General features: G+C 43.0%; 1 protein-coding gene across 8 annotated transcripts in view; it reads left to right on the top strand.

Annotated features, from left to right (window-relative positions):
• The first annotated feature begins 863 nt into the window (after positions 1-863).
• Positions 864-13,857, top strand: part of TSPAN32 (tetraspanin 32) — a 71,502-nt gene continuing 58,508 nt past the window's right edge. For all 8 annotated transcript variants that reach the window (XR_010600487.1, XR_010600488.1, XR_010600491.1 and 5 more), the window contains exons 1-3: positions 864-989; positions 4,348-4,462; positions 8,612-8,709. Coding sequence is in view for 3 of the 8 variants with exons in the window: in XM_065592066.1 (XP_065448138.1) it covers positions 924-989; positions 4,348-4,462; positions 8,612-8,709 (279 nt within the window). In the remaining 5 variants the exon portion in view is untranslated. The remainder of the gene's footprint in view (positions 990-4,347; positions 4,463-8,611; positions 8,710-13,857) is intronic.

Here is a 13,857-nt window from a genome sequence, read left to right on the forward strand (position 1 = left end):
CGTCAGCCCTGACCCTCAGACATACTTGGGTAATTCTGTTTTTTTCATATTTTGTTTCCAGTGACAACTCTGCAACATCCATTGCCTTCTGAGAGTTTGCACAGGTGCAACTGATTGGAATTTGGTAAACAGTTTTATAGACAATGCACAATAAGGATCGCTCTCTCATAGCTGCATATGCGTCTGCAGCACTAATGGGAGTAAAAGAAAGTAGTCACTTGCATTAGACACTAAGATAACCAGATATTACTCTATATACATAGACAACAGATCTTTTGCATGAGACGGTACCACTGTTACACAATCACTTCTCCGAATAGAATTGCTCTTAAATGTTTTTCTCTCTCATCCAGAAATCTGGATGTTAATAGATTCTTGACTCAGAGAGGATTGTATTTTTGGGGTGAGGGAAGTAATATCTTGTTATCCAGGGCATGCTGACATTTTTCATACGAAATGATTTTCATCAATCAATGGATTTTTTTTTCTTCAAAAACTCCAAAGCTTTTTGTGAAACTTTATTTCTTTTTTCAAAATTTTTCTTTTCCCGGTGACTTCTTTTTATCGAAAACATTATAAAAATAGCTATTGAAAATTTTAATTTACGAAAGCACAGGATGTCAGTAAAATGACAAACTTCAATCACCATTTTGATAAGTATTTCAACAAATTTGACTTTAAAAATCTCATGAAATTCTTTAAAAAAGATTTATTTCAAGCTCATATTCATACCTAATAATAAAACCGTTATAAACACGGAGAGCCTTGGATGAAAAGTGTTGTTAATAATAATCCATTTTGGAAGAGGTGTGTCAGCTTGTAGTAGGACTACACTTCCCAAGATGCACTACTGCCAGCTTCTGCTTAGCTGAAGCACTGTTCTCCAGGGACTGACTGCCAGTGTTGAGTGAGAAGAGGATAACATGGGACGGAGACACTGGGTCAGGACCACCAAATGCCAGCTGCTAGTGACCAGCCTCTTTGTCATGGTAACAACCAGAAGTGGGAACCTGTACAGAACTTGGGATAAGTAAACTGACCACCTTAAAATTCTTTCTTAAAAAGGAACTGTAAAAGTTGTTTCTCTCATTTCAATTTTAGCACTGAAAAAGTCTATGGTGAAAGAAGCAAACTGTATGAATTACTGCATCCTGAACTGTTATCGCTACTCCCCAGCATTGCCTTCTGTCACCGATAAGCTTTTGGTTTCTCAAGTGTCACTGTAATGCAACTATTTCACAATTCTGAACTAGCCTTTAAGTAAGAAATGTGTTGCTGTCATCAGACATGGTAGTTTTAAGATGAGGACAGGGATATCTTCTTATGCTTCTTTCTTTTTAAAAACAATTTTTTATTGCACTTGGATGAACAATTTCTTGAGATGTGGGTGGTTTAAAATGTGTTGGATAAGCTAGAGCATCTTTGTAGTCGGACAGAAGCCTGTCTACTGAGACAGATATTGGATGGAATGTAACTGTTGGAATCTTCTGAATCTGTACTGGAAACCAGAAGTAATTCTATAGTTCTGATTGAGTGGCTGTGGAGAAGCAAATGTGATGAAATTTGGTGAACTCTTCCAAGGAATTCTGGGACAACTGCACTACGATTAGCTCCCCTTAAAAAAGAGAGAGAGAGAGAGAGAGGAAAACAAGTGAATATTGAAGTGAAACAAGTTAGTTTCTATAGTTGGTTGAAAAGACTGGGGGGGAAAAGCTTGGTAAAAATTTCATCGAAAAAAAATGTAAATTCAAAACTTAGTTGACCAGCTCTAGTTGCAATACATTGTTCTCCCTTCAGAGAGGGGCTGTCATTGTGCCTACGAAGTATGTGACTTATTCAAGGTAGAATTGCACTCAAACCTGTTGAAGGGGGATGTGCTTAGCTCAAGTTTAGTTTATTTGTATTCTTTACATATGGATACAGACAATAACACGTATCAATAGTGAGATCATGAGGATTTGTTTAGATTGATATTTCTGCAGGAAATCTGAGCTGATTGAAGCTGGACCAAACCTTTTACTGTGTATGTATAACAGATTCTCAGTTGTAAACAGCCTAAAAGATCATAAGTGTTTTAAGTTCTATTGTATTGAAATTGGGCAAAACTGTTACTGTATATGTGGCACTTCCTAGTGGCACCAAAGGTTGTGAGGCACCTCACTGCTATCTGCCCTAAGTGTGGATCAGTCTGTGCCTGCTGTAGTTCAGCTCCCTGAAATCACCAGCTTCTATCAACGCAAGCACTGCCTTCCAGGCCTCTGCAGGCCTTGCTCTCTCTGTGCAGGTTAGTAATAAGCACACTTCACACAGTCCTTGGAGTACTCCCGCAGTATCCAGCTCTTAACCGGTGAACACTCACAGAAATACCAGGTTTGCTAGCCAAGGGGACAGTGTGCACACTAGCTTGTTCGATTCAGCTGAGGATACATTTCTTATGTAACATCACCGCACTGAGATAGATTGATAGTAAAAACAGTCATGAGTTTATTATCAAAGATTAAGATTTAAAAAATACGGAGTAAGTGTAATAATGGAAACAGAAATGGTTACATATTAAACAAAAAGTATAACACACTTCTTAGAGTCTAAACTTAACACATTAAACCCTTGTCTAAAGTAGTTTATCTCACCTAAAGCAATTTCCCAGCATCTCCAAGCAACGTGGCTGGGATCTCTCTTTCATGAATGCAAAGTGTACTGCCTTTTGCCTTCTCCTTATATTCCCCCCCAAACCCATTGTTTCCTCCCCCGAGTCAGGATGATCCTCTGTGGTTCAGTTTAGTTTCTGGTGTCTTTTTGCAATGTTGTAGTAGCCATGTTGGTCCCAGAATATTAGATAAGGTGGTCTCTTATGGGACCAGCTACTGTTGTTTGTGTCGCCAAAACCTGTTTATCAGCTCTGCCTTGAACACAGATTTTTAAAACATATTTTCAGTACTTATACACAACTCTTTATCACGTGTACAGACATCTCACAACGATTGAGGATCAGAATGACATAAGCTTTTATTAGAGACCTTACATTATATTCTTTATGGATATATACTAGAAAGTGGTGTGCTAAGTGTAATGAGTATGTCAGGACTGCTAAGAGTTGCTGTTACAGAAGAGTGAACCCTTTGCCAGTTGGCATTGAGGGGTTCTTAGGGTCACAGTATATTTAATCTACCAAACTATACCTCTTGGGCAAAATCTATTGGTCATCATCTGAAAAGGTAATAGGGTTACACTTAGAATAGTTAAGTGTAATGTTTAACACATACATAATTACTTCTGATTCTTCACTGTAGAGTTTGAGTTTCCAGGATGTCCCTTTGTGAGTGGAGGATTCTTCTCCTTGTGAATTTGGAAAATATTGCAGATTCTAAAGGTTTTGTATGCATGTAATGCAGTTGTTGATGCCTCCCAGAACAAAGTTAATTGAACCTGGAGAAGAGGCATTCGGAGGGAAGCCTGAATCTGGAGGACCCTGCCTCAGGAGATCAGGATGAACTCCTGTCTTGCCTCCTTTCAGCTTTGCTATGCTAGGGTTTTGTTTTATTTTAAATTTCCCCACTGTTGCTATGACTATTTCAGCTCTACTCTTGGTAGCAATGGTGGGAGCACTAGCCTAGGTCAGACAGCCACCATCTAACAGGCTCTGAGCAGGTTAGATAACACAGTGGTTAAAACGTTGGTGGTCACTCAGTGTCTTATCTACAGTAGCACTATCCGTGATGGAGCTGAAATGATAGCAACACTGGGAAATTTTAGAGGAAAAAGGCTAGTGCAGACAAAGCCTTAAAGCATAGTGCAAGACTCATCTATTGACACTAGCTTTTCCTTAGCAGAGATGACAATACACCTAAGCGACTCTCCACTCCCCAAAAGACAATGCAAATTGCTCGAGAGCAGGAGCAGAGAACGCAATCTGACCCAGGACCATTCTTGAAGCTAATAACAGCCCCCTCGTGCACACATATCAGAATTTGGTATCTAAATACTTCAGGAATTGGTGCAATGTAAATCCATTGAAAGGGATGTCTGTGAAAACACGATTCCTCTGGTTTTTCCCAATGATTACAATTTCCTCTGCTAGCAGAGTCCAATGGATAGAGTGAGTGGTTTCATATGCAGTAATTATACAGTACTGTCCAAAGAGTTTATTAAAGGGCCCTGGGGTTCCGTTCACGTGTGACTTTCAGGTATATACTGTAAACTAACTCTCTTGGGGAACAGGTTGTTTTTCTTCGGGCATGAATTGAAGTATCTGAGTATGCCTGATAGCATTTCATAAGATCTGCAGTAGTTGTTCTGTGAATTCTGCACTTACTACTTTCCTTCCTCAGTAAAATCTCTGTTTTTCAGCTGCTGGGGCTGGCAGTCACCATACTGACCATTATCACCCGCTATGGGGCTCACTTCAGCATAATTAGTGGTGTCTCCTCTGAGGCTAACCCCTATAGAATCTTCCACAACGTAGGTAAGTGTCGCATTTTTTAGTCCAACTGAGATGTCCTGTGCGGGCCAGCATCTTTGGAGCTATGTAAAATTAGGGTGCAATGAAAGGAAATACAGAGACTTCACATGAAGTGGGATTCCAATTAGGTGTATAGTGTTGCCGCTACAGAGGCAAGGTACCTCTTTTCTGTATGAGAAACACCTGCTTGGCCCTTTGGTGGGGGAACGCTGTTCATCATGCTTCAGCACTGCTGAGTCCACTGTTGTCCCCCTTGCTTCATCTACTACAGACAAAGCATGGAGGGTGATAAATATTCTATAAGTAGGCCCAAAGGTATGGGAGGAGCTTCAGAATAGCTCACAATGGAAGTGAGAGGCTGGGTAGGACCACAGAAAGGAGCACATTATAAGATACAATCTATGGGGCCCTTTAAAAGTTTGGACATTTATATTTGTGTGGGATAGAAGGGAGACATATTGTCTGTTCACTTAAGGAAGGCAAGAGGAAAAAGATGGAGAGGGGTCAGGCCCTGAATTCAGCAAGGTACGTACCTAACTTTCAGCACAAGGGTAGTCCCACTGAAGTGAATGGGGCTAGTAACATGCTGAACATTACATATGTGTTTAAGCACCTTGCTGAATCAGGACCTTGGGGAACAAACAGGGCAAAGAAATACAGACAAAGAATTGGGGGAACAGAGAGGAGGATTAAGAGGACAGACTGGGAAGAGTTCAAGGAAAAAGTGTTGTGATACATGAATGTTCATTGATGCTTTGGTTAATTGGCCTACCTATGGATAAACTCAAAAAAATACTTAGGGCTGCATTCTGATCTCATTTACCATAGGGTGAATCCAAATTACTGTACCTGAACTCATGTCAGTGGAGCTAGTCCAGTTTTACATCTGTTTTAATGAGAGCAGAATTTGGCTCATAAACCAACCACGATTCAATTTCAGGTGGCAGCCAGCTGTGCCCTCACTCTCTGTATTACATCCCATGAAGAGAGTAGGCATAAACTACTGCAGATGGTCTCACAGAATGGAGGTCAACAAAAATATGGAAGAGCTCAGTGTCTCCTTACTTGCAACCTTAGCTGAATTTAACTGGCACGATTGGAACGGTGTGATTATCATGTAAAAACCGTCCCAGCCACGCAGCCCCAGCCTGGAACCAGGTCTTCATTCCATTTACAGCATGTGGCGACTTCTTAAAGAAGGAAAGGAGTGGGAGACAAAGAGGAAAATCAGAGAAGAGACTACAACAGAAAAGTGGAGGAAAGGAGGCAGAACATAGAAACGATAGGTGTGTGTGTGTGTGTGTGAGAGAGAGAGAGAGAGAGAGAGAGAAATGCAAAAAAACCCCATAAAAACAAAAACCCTCTCTTCCTGGAACAGCAACTATTGTCTGTCACAAGCAGGAGTTGCTGCCTGCGACCAGCTTTATGTCAGACATTGATAGGTGAAAGGGTCATAGGGAAGTATCTATGCACCTAAGCTAGCAAAAAGAAAAACTTAAACAAATTAAATGGGAAAAAGACAGTAAGAAAGACCGGAGTGGGGAGGTAAGAACACCCTAGGCATTAAAATGCTCTGGATTGCCCCTGTTTTTTGTTTTGGGGATAGATATCAGGATTTTCTCATTCAACAATATTTGAGGTTCATCTTTTTTTCCCTCCATTTTATTATGGCTACTGGGATGGTGCCTATCTATATCACACTCCCAGGGTTTTAACTTTTGGGCTTAAGCAAGTCAAACCCTCTTGTGTATTCTTGCTTCCAGGCTCCAGTTAAATATTATAATTGGTGGGTCTAAAGCCCCTTCAGTTCCAGACTTACGCCTGGTCTACATGGGGAGGGGGAAGGATCTAAGTTACGCAACTTCAGCTACGTGAATAACGTAGCTGAAGTTAACGTACTTAGAGCTACTCACCGTGGTGTTTTCACTGTGGTGAGTCATCTGCTGACGCTCTCCCGTCGACTCTGCCTGCGCCTCTCATGGCGGTGGAATACAGGAGTCGACGGGAGAGCCCTCGGGGGTCGATTTATCGCGTCTAGACTAGATGCAATAAATCGACCCCCGCTGGATCGATCGCTGCCCGCTGATCCGGCGGGTAGTATAGACATACCCTTAGGGTACATCTACACTACAGCGGGGAGTCGATTTAAGATACGCAAATTCAGCTACTTGAATAGCGTAGCTGAATTCGACGTATTGCAGCCGACTTACCCCGTTGTGAGGACGGCGGCAAAATCGACTTCTGCCGCTTTTTGTCGGTGGCGCTTACTACCACCTCCGCTGGTGGAGTTAGAGCGCCGATTCGGGGATCGATTGTCGCGTCCAGACGGGACGCGATAAATCGATCCCCGAGAGGTCGATTTCTACCCGCCGATTCAGGCGGGTAGTATAGACCAGACCTCAGAGTACTAGTGCAGTGCATCATTAGAAGTGAGCTCTGGGTTGAAGAGCTTTCAGCATCAGTGTATTCCCTGAACTCTCCCATTGGGTATCAGCTAGAACTCCGCTCTGGACAGGAAATAGAAGGTGACTGTTGCACAAGATTAGCAATGCATAAGCTCCTGATAGTGGGTACTGGAACTCAAGCTCTTGTTCAGTAGTCTGTGATTCAGTAGGATCTTTATCTGAGTGCAGAGACAATTGTAAAGGGAACTTGTGATCTTCTGGCAAAAATAACAAGGTGGCCTGGCATGTTTCCAGTGCACCTGGTTCTGCTGGAACTATGGGAGCAAAGGGTCGGGGGGACACTGCACAAAGGTTTATAAACTTAGTGTGGTGGGACAAGTAAGCCATATAAAGATGAACACTGGATAAATTTAAAGTCTGTTGCAGTCTCCTGCAACCCAATCCCTTTGTATCTTGTCCATTTTTAGAGCCTGATCTAGCAATGCACTTAAGCATGTGCTTAGCTTCACGCACAAAAATAGTCACATTGAAATCAATGGAATGACTCATGCATAAAATTAAGCATATAGGCAAGTGTTTGTGGGACCAGGGCCTTAGATTGTAAGGTCTTTAGGGCAGAGACTGCCCCTTATTTAGTGTCTGTACCGTACCCTGCAGAGCAAGGGTCTTCCATGATCTATATTACAGCTACATCCAGTATGAGCATGCAGACCCCTTCATACTACAGTATTTTAACTCTGATTATTCTTCTCTGCACACACAGGGCTTCTCTATATGAACACTTAGTTCATGGCAAACTGGAGTATAAATCTACCCCATACTAATCTGCTGTGCACTAAGTGTCCATGTGGACACTGTTGCTGTGCACTAAAAGTTTCCTAGTGCACTATGATCTATCTCATTTCAAAGCGGCGTAGATTGAAGCTTTTAGTGCACAGCATAAGAACGGCCATACTGAGTCAGAACAAAGATCCATCTAGCCCAGTATCCTGTCTTCTGACAGTGGCCAATGCCAGGCTAGTGCTGGGTAGATTTACACCCCAGATTGCCACAAACTAAGTGTTCATACAGACAAGCCCAGGGAGAAGGCATTTTCCTGTTTTTTCTTGTCATTTTAGTATTAGAAACTTTTAATAAAGAGATTAACTCAGTTTACCAAGATTACTTCCATTACCCAAGATGGTCAGGGATGCAACCTCATGCTCTGGGTGTCCCTAGCCTCTGACTTCCAGAAGCTGGGAGTGGACAACGGGAGATGGATCACTCGATTGTCTGTTCTGTTCATTCCCTCTGAAGTACCTGGGATTGGCCACTGTTGGAAGACAGGATACTGGACTAGATGGACTACTGGGTCGGACCCAGTATGGCCGTTCTTGTGTACACCCTTTAACACAGTCCTTTCTTTTCAGATTCAGCAGAGCAGAATGTCTTCAGTTTCTACATCTTAAATCTCTGTCCTGACACAAAATTATGTCATCCCCCTTAAGATTTCAGCAGGTTTGTGGGCAGGATGGGGAATGTTATTGTGCCTTTGCTGTGAGAGGGGACTGGCACTACCTGCCAAGATTTTTAGCTCTGTGATGTTCTCAGACTTCCCAGCCTAATGGCTTGAGGAGCAAAAATCCAGAAGTTCCTCATGAAAGGCAAGCTCTTGCTTATCAAAGGGGGCCCAACCCTGCTTAAGGGGAAAGAAAGGCAGCTAGGGCTTCATGTCTTCTTAAAACTCCAATGTGTGCCTTTCCTCCAGCGTTCTACAGCGGGATATGTCTGAGCATGATTCTGGTCCTCGCAGCCCTGCTGAGTACTGTTGCCACAGTGAGAGAATCGGTGTGCCTCATGGCAATGGTAAGTGTTTGCTTAGAGGGGCATGGGTGGGCAGGGAACAGCTTTTCCAAATTGGGTGATAACACCATGATGTGGAGATACAGGGAAGAGGCTTTGTCTGTATCCAGCTTGCTCCTCGCACTTGGCTTATCGACCATTAAATGTGATATTTGTAGTGTTGATTAGTTGTTTTGCCTTGTGCCCTAGAACACATATCATGCACACAGTGGGTTGCCTGCTGCTTTTGAAGGCATGGCTGTGCCTAACCTCTCAAAGTGATTCCAGGTGATGATTTTATCCATATGTGACCTGATTTTTCAAGGTGCTATGTATATATGCCTCTGATTGGGGTCAAGGGGAGGTGCTTATCTGCCAAGATGATGACAATTATTTTTGGTTTACTTTTGTAATGCCAACATTCTTCTGTAGGGTGTCCTTAATGAAGCATTTCTTTGTTTTTTCTGATATTTGGGTCAGATTTTGAAGTCCCGTGTTCTGCCCTGCAACAGCAGTCTTAATTCCAATTTAATGAAGTGTTTTGTAAACGTCATGATGATTGTGAGCTTAGAACATTTGGTGGCACCAGCCCAGTTTTGACTGCATTACCAGTTTTAGCATGCTGTCGAGGCTAGCTTTCTACCTAACTCATACTTTTAAGGAAAACTAATTGGAGTTCATCAGCTGGTATATGCATGAAATGGATATTTTCTCCTCAAAATGTGTCAACCACATAGTCATATCATTTGGGGCATTCCTGCCAACCTCCTCTAGCAAAACAACCCCCATCAGGCAACACATTTAAACCATCTGTTTTGCTTCGTTTGGGATTCCCAGGACATCTACTGTCTGCCTTTCATCTTTCAGGCATTAAGCTCTTCAAGGCATTCATCTTCTGTCTTGTAAAGCACCAAGCATATTAACAAATAACACTTCCGCACAAGGAGAAGGGAGACGAGAAGGCAGTTTTTGCCCTGGTGATGAAAGCTGTATGCATTTCAGCAGCAGATTCTTAGACCCTCCCTTGTTGTTTGTTTTAAACCTCACGCATGGAGTTGCCTTGGCATCAGACAGTCCTGGAGGCAAGAGCGGGGTGTGTGCATCTAGGATGGGGGAGAGGAAAGCAGTGGAATAAGTGCCTAGTAATGTACAGGGGTGGGTGGGGGCTGCTTTTTCTGATGTTGTAGTAATATAGTCTGTGAACTCAAGGGAAGCCTGAATATGAACTGCAAAGGCTGGGAGTCACCAGTATACTGGAGTCAGAGAGTGTGTGTGTGTGTGTGTGTGTGTGTGTGTGTGTGTGTGTGTGTGTGTGTGTGTGTGTGTGTGTGTGTGTGCTGCTATAAGCCCTGCAGTGTGGGTGGAGTCCTTTGCACTACCCGTTCTCTCCCTGGAAGACCGAACAGCCCAGGGTCAGGGTGCCTCTTTTTACCTAGATCCATTGTGAGTGTGTCTGGGGCAGAGGAGGGGGGAGAGATAAGGTCTAAGCTTCTTGTTGACCCAAACAAGAAACTAGAAATGCATCATTCTAAGGAAGAAAAACTCCAGCAGTCCTACAGGTTTCCTTCCAACTGAACAAACTATGTACTAATCCTCTCTTCCCTGCTGCACCACTAGAGGGTGTCAAGTTCTTAAAATAAGAGAGAAGCTGCCTGCAATCTTGTTATGAGCTGCAGTATTTTCATACACATTCTCACCACCATTTTGTCGCTTTCTTTCTAGTTGTCCCCCATAGTTTTAGTAGGAAGAACATTATCAGACAGGTCAGGTCAGATTGTACTGCCACCCTTCTCACCAGCCTCTTACGCAGCCACCGCTCTGCAAACCAGTTTACTGCTGTTCATTCTGTGGTGAACTTAAACTTGTCCTGGGTTTTAATTGTCAAAGTCTGAGTCCAGAACCAGCTGCATGACAGAAGGGAGGGGAATGTCCTGTTCAATCAACTTCTTCAGATTTCATACATTAGTTACGTTATTTGTTATTTTTATTATGTTTGTACCCAGACAAGGGTTAAGACCCTAATGTACAATCTAATAACACAGTCTCTGCCCCAGAAAGCACACCATCTAGGATTTAGACAATAAGCAGCAACTAACAGAAGCAAGCACAGTAGGGAGGATGAGGGAACGGTAGCGACAGGTATGAGTGCATGAATTAGAAATCACAATAGTTTTTGTAGACAAAGAGGGTTACCAGCCTAGCCAATGCCAAACTCTCAGAAGACGAGCTGTGAGTCCTGCTAAATCTGCAAGAGCTTGGGAGCTCATGACTAGCAGCTAAGCCTTGAGGTCCTCTTGCTGAAGAAAGCCTCAATGACAGTAGCTAGCAGAAGAGTTTTCAGAAAAAGGTGCAAGAAATCCCTTAATAGTCAACCGTGGAATTATCTGTCCAAAGGGGAAATTCCTTGCTAATCCCCACAAATTTTAGCTAGCTAACACCCTCCAGGGTTTGTGTCCTTTATACATTTTTATTCTATATGTATACTGTAGCAGGGGATGTTGTTGTTGTTCATATAAATGTCCTATCCTGGTTTGAATGTTGCTCAACTGTTGGCCTTTATATCTTGTGGCAGTGAGTCCCACCGGTTAATTCTCTGTGTGTGTGTGTGTGTGTGTGTTTGTTTTTGTTTGTTTGTTTATCCATCCATGCAAGTGCTTTTCAGTAACTAATCCTCACAATACCTCTAGTGATCCCAAATATACCAGTAGGCAATTAAAGCAAATAGATTAAATGATTTACCTGTATCAGTAGAGAAGTTGTAAGGACTAGGATTAGAACTCAGGAGACTCTAGCTCCCAGACCTGGTCTCAGAGCGCTGCAGCATACGCCTGTGTTACAATGTGTTTCATAGAAAAAGTCTAAAGTCCCTTTTCTGTAGCTTTTTTGTTTATTGATGTACTGGACTTTTCTTCTTAGTTAATTATTGATGTAAAGAAGCCTCTCTGTATAAAATGGATCTTGTTAAGAGGATTTAATTATGTAATCAAACAGATAGAGGAGGAAGCTATAATATTGATGTTCTTATATCTGTGAAAGTCAAAGAAAAGTGATAGGGACCTCTCTACACACGCCCATTGTAGATGAATTGCTTTGATAGACTACCAACATGTGGTCCATTGGATAGCATGCTGGACTGAGAGCCAAGAAACCAGAGTTCTGTTCCTGTCTCTGATACTGTGTGACCCATAAACAAGTCACTTTACCTACCTGTGCTTCAGTTTCCCCTCCTGCACTTTGCTGTCATTTCTATTTAGATTGTAAAACCTCTACAGAATGGGTGGATACAGTGCTTAGCTGATGGGGGGGTGGGGGCAGTCTTGGTTGTGGGACCTCTTGGGGTATGTCTACACTGCCATAAAACACCTGTGTCAGGCTCGCAGGGGATGGGCTTTGGGGCTACAAAACGGCAGTGTAGATGTTTGGGCTCTGGGACCCTAAGGGGGGGAGGGCTCCAGAGCCTGGGCTCCAGCTCTAGCCTGAACGTCTACACTGAATTCAGCCACCATGGGCCAGTTGCAGGTGCTTTATTGCAGTGTAGAGACACCCTAGGTTGAGGTGTAATACAAGTAATGATACAGGGCTTGCAGTAGTGTGGCTTACCCTGGTTTCAAACCAGGGTAAATCACATTGAAGGGAAGCCTCATTTTATACCGGTGCAGCACATCTATACCAGAGGGTTCCTTGTTGTATTTACACTACAAATATCCCCAGTGTAGACAGGCTCTGGTATGCTACCCACTGACATTTAAATAGCGTGAGTGAACCCTACAGCACAGGGTGGTGGTCAGATCTCCAACTAGGAGCTGCATATGTAATTAGGTTAATATCCAGAGACTGCTATGATACCAGGGAACTGGAAATGGTGGTCTGAGGTACTGCATTCGTGTCTAAAAAATCTTCTTCGACTGAGGGGCCGGTGAGAGTTTTATGGTCTGTCTCATCAACTGTGAGGGATAAGAACTGATACGGTATCCTTGGCAAAGCTTGAATCATTGCTTTCCAATGGCACACTCCATATCACTGAATCTAAACGTCCTGTCATTCTGGTAGTGTCCGAAGCCATGTCAAAATTGAAATGGAGGAGGAAAGGAAATAGCAGTCTCTCTAGAACGGCTAGTATAAAGTAAAAATCTCTGACTCCAGCAGTTCTTGAGATACTGGGTATTGAAGTTTTGTCGGAAGGGAAGGGAAGAGAAAAAGAGGAAGGGAAAGAAAAATAGAGAAAGAAAGTAATATGTAATCAGAACTGTGTGTCTTGAAAATCCAATAACTGAACATTCTAGGGCTAGAAACACTGCTAGGCCAGAACAGAATGTTTTCAGGACCGGTAAACTATTCCAAAGACTGGTTCCAGCCCAGTGATCAAGAAGAAGAATCCTCAGTTCCTGTCTGATCCAGCTCAGCTTTTCGGTGTAGTTCAGAGTGACGTACCACTATGGCAGGCATTTAGCATAAGCTGTTTACTTTACTGCTCCCAGATGTATAATTGTAGGCAAGTGTGTTAGGGATTCATAATAGTACAGCAGTGCACTTCGATGCCTTGCTTTAGCAATCATCTGCTTCCTAGGCTGAGCCTGTACTTGCATCAATTATGCACTAATCTACCTGGACTGATTTAAAGCTGTACTGCCTCCCGAAGAAACTGACACAGGTAGAGCCAGCACTACACAGAATTCTTGCTGCATTCAGTCAGAGAGCACTAAATTGATTTCTCATGCAGACAGACTCGTCGGCTTCTTAGTAGATATGGAGAAAGACAAAAGCCAGAATACTGCTTCCTGTCAATGGAAAACTGGGGGAGTAATTTTTTTTTCTTTTGTACAGATTAAACAAGTGATGAAATAAAAATCCAGTTAATGTAACTGTACCGTAAATATATTGACTCTGGTCAAGGAGTGTTCCAGCACAGCTCAGGAGGAAGAGTGCAAGGATAGTTTGAAGCCAGCCTAACCACTCCCCTGATCTTGGGCCACTGTGTTGGGCCCAGTCATCTGGCATAAGAGCAGCCTTCATGTCTAATTTACTTTAGCTTCCCATATCCCCAGGGGGCTGTTACAGCTCTTGGGGGATTGCTAGGGCATAGGGCAGCCCCTATTCTGGCTACAGGAGTGGGTTGTAGGAGCTGTTGAACAGTCTCTGCCACCAGAGGATTCTCCTTAATCCAGAGTGACC

The sequence above is a fragment of the Chrysemys picta genome, chromosome 4 (genome assembly GCF_011386835.1).
Source record: "Chrysemys picta bellii isolate R12L10 chromosome 4, ASM1138683v2, whole genome shotgun sequence".
Lineage (NCBI taxonomy): Eukaryota > Metazoa > Chordata > Testudines > Emydidae > Chrysemys > Chrysemys picta.